The sequence below is a fragment of the Hydra vulgaris genome, chromosome 05 (assembly GCF_038396675.1).
Source record: "Hydra vulgaris chromosome 05, alternate assembly HydraT2T_AEP".
NCBI lineage: Eukaryota > Metazoa > Cnidaria > Hydrozoa > Anthoathecata > Hydridae > Hydra > Hydra vulgaris.
The window spans coordinates 42795684-42807800 of NC_088924.1; the positions used below are offsets into that span (position 1 = coordinate 42795684).

General features: G+C 27.7%; 1 protein-coding gene across 1 annotated transcript in view; it reads left to right on the top strand.

Annotated features, from left to right (window-relative positions):
- The window catches only part of LOC136080066 (uncharacterized), a 126070-nt gene that overhangs the window by 17182 nt on the left and 96771 nt on the right, over nucleotides 1-12117 (top strand). The window contains exon 3 of the mRNA XM_065796680.1: nucleotides 5307-5513. Coding sequence (XP_065652752.1) covers nucleotides 5307-5513 — 207 coding nt within the window. The remainder of the gene's footprint in view (nucleotides 1-5306; nucleotides 5514-12117) is intronic.

Here is a 12117-nt window from a genome sequence, read left to right on the forward strand (position 1 = left end):
GGACGATGATAAAGGTAAAATAATTTACATGAAAAAAGACCCACCTATTCAGTGTTCTTGCGTTTCAATAAACTTAGGAGATATAAAAATATTAAATTTTCCAAGAAACAGTTTTATTAAATTAAACTTACATGGGCTAAATCTAAAAATAAAAATTTTTTTTCTTTTATAGTCCAATTTAAGAGAAGGTACATTTTTTCAAATAAGATTTTTTTAATAATTATTATTTTCTTCATTTTGGTCCAACTAAATTAAAGTCTATTTTTTAGTCCAACTGAATTAAAGTCTATTTTTTGAAATTTTTTTTTTTAATATTTATTAATCCTTCATAAGCTTAAGTTTTCAATTTTCTCTTGCCTAAAATTATTAATTTTTTCCATTTTAATTATTTTATTATCAAATTAATTTACGATATTTCCGTATAAAGTAATTTTTTTAATCATTTTTTCTTAGGCAAGTTTTATATTGAAATGATTTGTTTAATTGCAAAGACTTATGATGCTACATCGTAAAAACGCATTTTTTTCGATTATCTTATATTTAATTTTTAAATTTGTCAATATTTTTAATTTACTAACAGCTATTCACTGTAAAATTATCAAATTTTTCAAAATTAAATGTCGCGTGCGTTTATTAATGGTTTAAAATTATCAAATTTTTCAAAATTAAATGTCGCGTGCGTTTATTAATGGTTTAAAATTATTAAATTTTTCAAAATTAAATGTCGCGTGCGTTTATTAATGGTTTAAAATTATCAAATTTTTCAAAATTAAATGTCGCGTGCGTTTATTAATGGTTACACATTCTTTACGGAAACTAAATATAATAAAATACTACGATTCCGTAACGGTCGAGAGTGAATTGTTTGAAAAGTTTTCAAGTTTTCTTATATAATATATACTTATACATACACGACTCTTAAATATATATGATCCACAAACTCAACTTAACTTACTTACGTTTACACTTATAGACGTATGTATTCAAAGTTGAATAAACAGTACATTTACATTTACTTAGTTTTATGTTTACGTAAGTTATATATTACGTATCTATATTTAAATCATCTTTATTAACTACATCTTATTTAAAAATAAAAAACGGTAAACTTTTTCTCGCATATTTCTTTAATGGATGCAGCCAGCTTCATGTGAAAATTGCACTAAAGGGTACTACTATTATTGCCCAGTGGGCACAAGAATGTTTTTCGAATGTCTTTTTAAACGTGCATATGAAAATGGTGACCGGATGTTTTTTAAAAATGGCTTTTTGAGACTATTTTAAGGGTTTCAAGAAAACGTTTTAATTGGTTTTTTGAACGTCAAAATAAGGCGGTGACCGGACGTTTTTCTAAAAATATATTTTAAACGTTTTTTCTTAATTTTTATTAAGTCTAAATGAAACTTTATTGTTTTCAAAGTTGGTGCTAAAAAATTTTACGTATAATTTATTTAAGTAAAAAGCTTCTATTATGCAGAAAAAACCCTTTCACAAATGAAACTTAGGTGTAACAACCTAAATCCGGAAAAATAACTAAAAGTTTAAATATTTTGTATTTCTTTGTTGTGTTGTAAGTAATTATATGAAGACATATAAAAATAATTGCAGACCTGTTGCAACGCCCTTGACAAGTGGCGTTAGTGCAGATCTCGGGCGTCCCGAAACGTCATTGGTGATCGCAGAGCATTCCTAAAGAGGGGAATCACCATTTATCCACTACTTAATTCTAATTGATTATTATGGCATCAGCATTTTTTTACCGCTTGTACCCATGAATTTTAGGCCTTTGTGAGCTTTATTTTATATATTTGTTATATTTACGATTTTAAAAATTTTGCTGTTACTCAGGTAGTAATCAGTTTTCAACATTTTAACTAAAGCTTAGACTATTAATAATACTACATTTATAAACTAAAAATTATAAAGATTTGGATATCGACAATGTTGCATGCTGGATTAGGGCGCTGCGTCGTTAACTAAAGATTCAGAGTTCAAACCTTGTAGGATGCGCATTTTTTGTTTATTCTTTTTATATTGTCTGAACCATCATTTATTATCAATTTACTTACCATTATATTATCTACTTATTTCATTTTTTTCTTCAAGTTTTTATAATTAATTAATGTTACTACCAAATAAAGTAGTTATTTTGTAATGTATAATATTTTTAGTCATGGTGGCTATTAATATACCAGCGGATTTATATAAACTTGTTTACCCTTAGGTCATTGTTTTATCATTTGCTAAGGATGACCAGAGAGTGAGTTATTATTCACCCTCTCCCTGAGTTGTGTCATTTTATTCCTCCTACTAAATAGTCTTTACATTCATTCATTACTCTTAACCCATGGCATTATCTACAATCTCGTTCTATCATCACATCTCCCAGGTCCACGTAACTGGACGGCTCCGTTGATCACTTTCGATCAATGCGATCATTGTGTCGCATTATAACATAAAGATTAAAAACTGGTTAACCTCTTCTCGCCTATTTCTTTAATAGATGCAGTCAACTTCATGTGAAAGAGCACACACACACACATATATATATATATATATATATATATATATATATATATATATATATATATATATACATATATATATATATACAATATGTATATATATATATATATATATATATATATATATATATATATACATATATATATATATATATATATATATATATATATATATATATATATATATATATATATATATATATATACATATATGATTTCTTTTGCAATAGGTATTGCAACTGACAACCATAAATTGGACCGCAAAAGGAATTAAATAACATGTTTTTTGTTTGTATTTTTGTTTTACAAAACTTTCTACGAATGAGGTTAGCTTAGCATAAATAGAACGTACTTGTTTTACATTATTATTGTCATCCTGCATATAGTTTGGAATCAAATGACCTAGGTAGTTATATTGCATAGTGTATGTCAAAACTATGTTAGATAATGTGAAAGAAGGGCTATCTAAAAGTGATTTTAAAAAACATTGAGACTTTATATTATTATAAGCTATATCATTTTTCAGAGCCCAGATCATATCTTAAGTTAGTTCTGGAGACCTTTGACTGACAGTGAACACTTGAGAATATCATCAGCATAAAGAAGATGATTAATGAGAAAAGGAGCCAAGCTGCAGTCTATAGTAGTTTTATTCAGTAGAACACTAAAATTGTTAAAGTCTATATATTAAATAGCAGAGCAGACATTAAACCTCCTTGCTGCACTCCAAGATGCATAATATCCAAAACATTACTGGTGGTAAATGTTTTGGATAATAGGCATTTCCATAAGATCTGGTAAGCTATTTGACCAGCATACCAGACAATAAATAAGCGTAAATTATACGAGACATAATTTTAGAAAGTTTCATAAATAGTTTGTAAAAGCGTACTCTATTAAAGGCGTTATGTCAATAAATGTATACATATATACATATATATATACATATATATATATATATATATATATATATATATATATATATATATATATATATAAAATTATTATTATTATAATATAAACGTAGCAAGAATGTAGCAAAAGCGCTAATATAAAGCATATTACCCAGACCACTTGGTAATATGCTTTATATTAGCTCAAAAAAATAACATTAATTAAGTAAAAAAATACCAACCTGACAATAAGAACTACTTTTTGGAATATAGTGATTCGTTATTAACAAAACTTATCATTAAAAGATCAAATTTTAAGTCACTTTTTGTTGAAACAATACTACTATGTTTTCCGCAAAAAAAAAAAAAAAAAAAAATCAAATCATTATTGCTTCAATTTTATTAACTCAAACCTTTGAACGATAAAAATTCAACTTTCTTGAATTTAAATTACAAAAAGTATTCAATATCCTTAAAATAATATAATTTTTTACTATGTTGTGTTTTTATTCAAAAAGCAATTAAAACCACTGCTATTTTAGGACTTTAAAGTCGATAATTTCAATGAAAAACACTGGGTAATTTGAGCGTGCTTATATTACACAAAAATAGCATCTTTAAATTAAGTCCAAACAAATGTTTCTTTGCATTGTTTTTCAAATAAAAATGGATTGGATTTTTAGCTAACATATTTTTCTTTATGAAAAAATTAATTTCATTATTTTAGTACCGAAATTTCGCGCCACAGATTTATTTATACCTAATGATATTATTTTTAACAACGCAAAAAATTTAACAGCGTTATAATTAGATGATAGCCGCTAATTACTGCATATAAAGTTACGCAAATTGTACTGATTCCTGTTATCACCACATAAAGCCGATTCGAAAAATACAAAGCAACTTGAACTTCACTGCTCACATCTAAAAAATCTTTAAGCATGCTCATAGTACCAAGGTGCTCATATTACCCTAATATACCCTATATACATACATACATATATATATATATATATATATATATATATATATATATATATATATATATATATATATATATATATACATAGGTACATATATATATATATATATATATATATATATATATATACATAGGTACATATATATATATATATATATATATATATATATATAATATATATATATATATATATATATATATATATATATTGTTATTATTCCTGTTATTGTTATTATTGTTATTATTATTATTATTATTATTGCAAATATTATCATTATCTTAGAGTTATAAATGTATATTTTGCTTAAAAAATTTATTTTACAATCGTAAGAGTTCATAGAGAAATGAAAACACGCCATTTTCAGGTAAAGTTGCACTTGCGCAGTGCGCCGTTTACAGCTAGAAAAAAACGTTTTTAAATCGTTTTTTTAAGGTTCCGTAAAAGATCCAATAAAATGATAATAAAATATTTTAATTAAAACGTATTTTAAACATTCTTTAAACGTTTTACTAATACAATTATCGCTCAACCAACCATTATACGTTTAGTAAACGTTTGTAAAACGTTCTTGTGCCCACTGGATAGATTTAGCATTTTTATTGTGGATTAAAAAACTTTGCATGTAACATAAAGATATTAAATAATAATTTTTATATACAAGTATGTATGCCAATCTAGCAACAACCTAAAAGTTTATTTGCGAATGTTTATATTAGTCCAAAGCTAAAGTGTGGTTCAAAATTATTTTAGTCTAAACTTAATTAAAAAAGTTTTAAATTCAAACAATATCAAAAGATTCCATTCAGATTTTGGCAAAAAAAACATTTTTTTTTTTTTAAAATATTTTGATCATGAAAAAGTTACTTTATTTTATAAACCATTCATTGGTTTTATTTTTTATATAGGATGTTTGTGGATCGAAAATGTTCATCCAGACGATATTGGAAAAATGGCATCAGTTTCAGCTAGCACACAAGATAGCTGCTGTCAGTATTGTCTTGACATGTTTGAAGATACTTTTGCTGCCACTTTTATGGACGGAATGTGCACTTGTTTAAATGATACTCATAATAGAATGGAGCTTATCGGAAGTTTTTATACTTATATAACAAGTAATTTGTTTTAATGCATTAGTTATCATGATAAAAAAGCTTTTAAGTATAAAAACTTAAAACTTTATTTTTATTCTAAAATTGATTTAAGCTCTTTTTTTCCACAAACTTTTAAAATTAGATGCAACTATTTTTCATGCAATATGCTCGGCAACTCCTATTCCAATAAAATAATACTCATATATATATATATATATATATATATATATATATATATATATATATATATATATATATATATATATATATATATATATAAGCCGATCTTGCGCCCCCTCCGAAAATAAGTTGCTTTTATTTTGTTTGTCTATATAATTGCTTGAAGTTTAAGTAAAAAAGGAAAAATGTATTATCGTATTATTAAAAATCTATTTTTCGTGCTTTTGCGTCAGCAATAAACAAGATTGTTATTTATTTTATCAAAGTCAATTTCTTCAGTTATTTTTTGTTCTATGCTCAGCAAAGCAAGATCTCATTATTGACTTTTTTTCCTTCGAGTTTCTCAACTATAAAAGTAAAAATTTTGATTTACTAAATGATTCTTTGCAACAGCCATTAGAAACTCCAATTATCAGCAATATTAGCAATGCTATACACATATTATGAAAAACATTTCCATGTCTACATTGAACTAGAAAATAAAGTAACTGTTCTGGGCTTGAAATTTTTTTGCACAGCTTATTAGCATTCTAAAACCCAAAATTTCTTTATTTAATTTTTTCCCATCCACATCACAACTGTAGGTTTTCCCAATTTTTTCACAACACTTTTTCAGGCTTGTTGCGGTTAGTTTTGGCTTTAAAACACAACCCTTTCATATCAAGAAATCCAAATTTTTCATCAACATTTTACAAAGGAATGCTTCTACTTTTTAATTAATTAAATTGAAAGTCTACAGTTCCATTCATAACTTTTTCTATTTCTTCTTTTGCTGATAAACCAGCATATTTTGATGTTTCGTCATTCATTATTTTCTTTCTTCCTTGACATCTTTCAAATTCAATGTCCCATTTGTTACAAATTTGAATTTCGTGAGTTTTTTTAGTGAGTTGCTAAGTAACACTTCTTTTTCATCATGAAATTAATTTTGGAAAGCTTTTAAATTTAAAGCTGCATCATGATCATTTTAAGTTACGGTAATGTAGAATTTATTGTTATTATTTTATTTTTTAAATGGGGCTCGGCGATAAGGCTTAATACGCCTTTTTCTTGCTCCAGCCAATAGTTTATATAAATGTATTTGCAATGTAAACATTTTTAAACGGCAAAATAAATAATCACCAAAAAAAAAATAAAAAAAAAATGATAGGATCCAAACACTTTTGAAAGCGGTCAAAACGAAGTAAGATCTTATTCCAAAACTCTAGCAACGTTATAAAACCATATTTTAATATTCGGTTATACAATTATTTTGCGTCGCTTTCGGTTTAACTAGTCGCCCTGTCATGGTCCATTATGTTCAGGAGAACTTCCACTATTTCATTGTGATACTTGTAGATAGGCTGTTATTGATTCCGTTTTTGCGTTCCAACTGGTTGCGAAGTCAAACGTTAAAGCGACAAGTACAACAGCTGGAGCTTTTCCTAGCGCTGGGTTAAACAAGAGAAGAAAACATAAAGCGCATCGATGCGAAAAAAATTGTTATTATTACTTTTTCTTTGGCCGCAGGCACGCCTACCAAATTAAGTAAATGATTATCACAAGTATTGCCATGTTGTTTTTATTCAGGATTCTTTGATAAAAAACTGTCTTGTGTCCAGCCATAACAGCAGCATTACCATTACACTGTGATATACAATCTCGCAAATTCATATTGTCATTCTCTACCTGTTTCAATATTTGTTGAACCAAGCTTGTTGTGTCTTTATCGCTTTATTGTTTAAATACAAGAAACAATTCTTTAATCATAACAGTTTTTTCCTCAAAGTTAATGCCGAGATATCTTACTACCTCAGAGATTTGATTACAATAGGCTTGAGCAATAAGAAGTCAAGTCAAAAATTAGTCTATAAAACATTGTTTAACGTATTCCTTCTATCAAATTATAACAAACTGCAGATGCCATGATGTGAATAAACTCGTTTTGAATTTTTGGTTAAAGATATAAAGTGGATGCATTCTTTTATGACAGGCTCAAAGTTAGATATTAGTTTCAACAAATTAAGCAAATTTACTGTATTAAAATCCGACTGAAGTATCCGAGTAAAGTAAAATATAAAATTTTTTTGACAAATCAACTGATAGCTAAACAGTTTAACAAAAATCCTGATAAACAGCTATTTTTTAGAAAACACGAAATAAAATTTTATAAACATATGATTAAATGTATGATATTCTTCAAAAAGAACATGGTTTATAAATTTCATTTCAATAACTTCATAATAAAGTAACTAACATGATTATTAATGCTTCCTTGGGAGTTTAGATATTTCATTTTGCTATGCAATCTTTAATCAATATATTTATGTTGAAAAATTTTGTAATTTTAATTTTGCATTTTTGAGTCCCCATCTCAGTTGGTGCCATGGCATGTGCCATGACTGCCATACTCTAGTTACGCCACTCTCTCTCTCTCTCTCTCTCTCTCTCTCTCTCTCTCTCTCTCTCTCTCTCTTTCTCTCTCTCTCTCTCTCTCTATATATATATATAATTTTATTTTATTTTAATCAAACTAACTTCAAACATGGCTACAAGCAACAACTCTTAATTTACTAGAATATAAAGTTAAAGAGCAAAGAAACGGTTAACAAAAGACTTGAAAGGTTGTTGGTTTTATGGTTCAGGAAAACATAAATATGGGAGAAGTTGCGAAAGGCTAAAGTGCAGGAAAAAAAACTAGACAAATAAAAGTTTTTAGAGCATGTAGGGGACAGATACAGTAAAAGAATGAGAATTTGCTGAATGACAAATCTAGTGAGAATGAGTTTTTGTTGATGGAATTACAAATGATAGCTCCTTTGAGCCGCAACTGTGATAGTATTTGTAGAATAGAGAAAGAGATACAACTTTACGTCAGTAAAAGAGAGGGTCAAGCTCGGCAGATAAAGCAGGTCCACTACATTTGCAGAGCATTTTTAGACTTTTGTCTAAGGGAAGTATTGCATCATTAAAAGAGCTAGCCGAAATATGGCAACAGAATTCCATACAAGGGCAAATAGGAGATTAGTAGAGGTAAAGAATAGAATCAGCAGTAAAATAATGGCAATAGCGATAAAGAGAAGCTACGTTAGCAGATGCTAACTTTGCAATTGCTTGTATATATGATTTACATGCGACGTCAAATATGAATGATAATCAAAGAAGACGTAAAGAAGTGAACTCAGTCAGAGGGTTGACATTCATTCATATAGGAATGTAGACAGTATTGGAATTGTTGTTTGAAGTAAATAACTGAGTTTTATCGGAGTTAAAAATCACAAATCACTATAAAGCGCAAGCTGTAACAGAAGTAAATCAGATTTGAGAGCTGCTGCCTGTTCTAAGCAATCAAAAAGAGAAGAACCCTTTTTATACTCCGGTAATTTTTTTTTAGTACCGGAACAAAACTCATACTGATACTCTTGGCATTAGAACACAATCATTTCTAATTTTTTAAAACTTCCTGAAAAAATCCATTAAATTTTAACAGATGTAAGTATTGTAAGATCCTAGATTCACGATATAAAAAAACTTATAAAGAAAACCAGCATGGCAAATTTTATAAAAAGCTTTAAATATGTTAAGAGAAAAAGCCTTGTTTTGCTGCCTCTATCTAATGCACAATAGAACCCTTCAACCACAGTTTTTTAGCAAACCAGCCGTGTAATGAAATGATCAAAAACCATATTGATTGTGAGAAAGTAAGTTCTCTGATCCATGTTAGAAGGTTAGATATTGTTTATCAAAGAATCAAAGTGATCACAAAAGAGAAAAGGCTGATCGGACCAATGTTAAAGGGGCAGAATGTTATCCAGAGTTTATAAAATCAGAAACACAGATGCCATTTTCCAGCAGACAGGAAACAAGATTCTGTCAAGTACTTGGTAAATAGTTTAGAAAGAATTGAAGAGAGTTCTGGATAATACTTTTGTAAGACTTTGACATTTATGTTGTCTGGACTGAAAGGTGAAGAAGAATTTAATTGAGAAGTGACTTTAGCAACGGGAACCAGAGTGATTTCGATGTCTAGCAACGAGTTAACTTGTTTATTACTCTAGTTGGAAACAGTAACATTATCTCTGAAAACTCTTTATTGACTAATATTTTTATTAACTATTTTATAATTGTTGCAGAGCTATCTGGTAGTACAAACCTCATACATTCGTCTTTATTTTCTTGGCCTATAAACCAAGTTGATGCAGCTATCAAAAAGTATATTGATCATCTCAGTATAATAAACATAAAAAAAAAATTTAGTACGAATACAAATAGTTTACAGTTCCGTCAAATCACACCTGAGAGAATACAAAAATTATAGGGTCTATGAGCAGTAAGAAAAAGAGTGGTTATATACCAACTTTTATGTTAAAATCAAATATCTTATATTGTTCACTTTATGAATAGTCTTATAGATTGCATAAATAATAGTATTTATAATGGTGAATTCCTGTCATTTCTAAAATTGTCTGATGTTACACTGTGTTTTAAGAAGAATGACCCAACTGATACGTTGAATTACCATCCAATTAGTATTCTATAAGCCCTTTCCAAAGTTTTTGAAACTATTTTATATGAAAAAATCATGATATTTATTAAGCCTTAATTCGATAAACTTGTGTGGTTTCCAAAGAGAATAAAGCATTCAGCATGCGTTTTTTTGTTACTTAATAAGTGGCATGAATGTATTATTAATGGAGGTGTTGTGGAATCAATATTAATGAGCATTTTAAAAGCGTACGACTATATCCTGTATGACTTATTAATTGCTAAATTAGACAGCTATGGTTCTTCTAACGAAAGCCCTAATCTTTTGTTATCTTATATTTGTGGTCGTAAACAACCATTAAAAATAGGTCTTCTGCCTCAAATTGGATAAATGTATTATCTGTAGTGTCTCGATCTATGGACCCATTTTGTTCAATATCTTTACAAATGATTTATTTTTATTCATTAAAGATACGTAAGTTTGTAATTTTGCGGATGATAACACTTATTATACTTGTGATTATAGCTTTAAGATGGTTATTTTTCATTTACAAAAAGAAGCAACCAATACAATAAATTGGTTTCAGTTAAAATCGGTGGTTGCTAATCCAGATAAGTTCCAATTTCTTTTAGTTGGCTTAAAAAACACAAGAAATCTATTGCTAAAAATAGGTAATATAAGGGTTTTTGCCTTCAATAAGGTTAAACTACTTGGTATAACAGTTTGGGAAACGCATTAAACAGTAAACAAATAAAACTAATAGTAAATGCTTTGCTCTTTCACGCATAAATTGTTTATCTCGTTATAGATCTATTTTGCTATTTAATGCTTTTATTTTGTCTAACTTTCCTTATTCTCCTCTAATTTGAATGTTTTGTTCAAAAAAAGATGATAAACAAATAAATAAAATTCATAAAAAAGCTCCTAGTATAGTCAATAAAAGGTTTAATTCGTCTCTGGATGAGTTATTAAATTTTGATAACAGTCCAAAAATCCATCTAAGAAATTTGAGATTTTTTAAGATGGAAAATTTTAAATCCATTAAGTGTCTAAATCCAATATTTATGAAAAATCTTTTTATTATAAAAATTTTTCGTAAAAACTCCGTTGTCGCAAAAAACTAAATCTACCTCCTAAAGGCTCCATATATAGTGGCATGGTTATAATTGCGTTTGCAAAATTTGCCGTTTTTAAAATTTTATTTTATACTGACTAATATCTTTAGCAAAGTTTGTGTTGTTATATAAAATTTTTTTTTATTATTTTTTTTTTTGAAACTGTTGTAAATGTTCACTCCTTTTTTTTTAATGAAACAATAGTAATTTTTTATAACATTTATTTGTGTGCGTGTACTGTCAATAGTGTTAAGTGTGTTGTATTAAATGAGTTTTAATGTTAACTAAAATCATCTTGTAAATATCAACCTGAAATAAAGTTTTTAAATTAAATTAAATTAACTGGAATGACTGGTAGAGTATGGTCAATAGATTTAAAAGTCAATTTAGAAGAAATGTTCTTTGCAAAGAGATCAGCCATATCCTAGTGAGAGTTAACAAGATCAAGCCCATGAGTTTGTAATATAATTATTGAATTAACTTTGTTAGTTACTGTTGAAGAACTTATAAAAGTCTTTAGAGCCTAACTTTAGAGATAAGATGCGAGATTTATTAAACTGGAAATAATAGAGCTAAGCAACAGACTGCACATTTTACACTGATTTCATACTTTAATAAAGAAGCGTTTGTTCTCAAAAGAGTTTTTGAAAATAATAAAACAAAAATGAAAAAAGTAGATACTGTAGCTATATAAGAAGGTGGAAATCATGGAGTAAAATGTGACCTGACTTTAAAACGACGAGAAGGAATAAAATCTTTCATACCTGCCTTAGTCCAGAAGGTTACCTAGATGGAGCATTTATCAGCTTAGAGAAAAAAGATGTCAGCCCAAAGACCATCACAAAGTAATTCATGAAAAAAATCT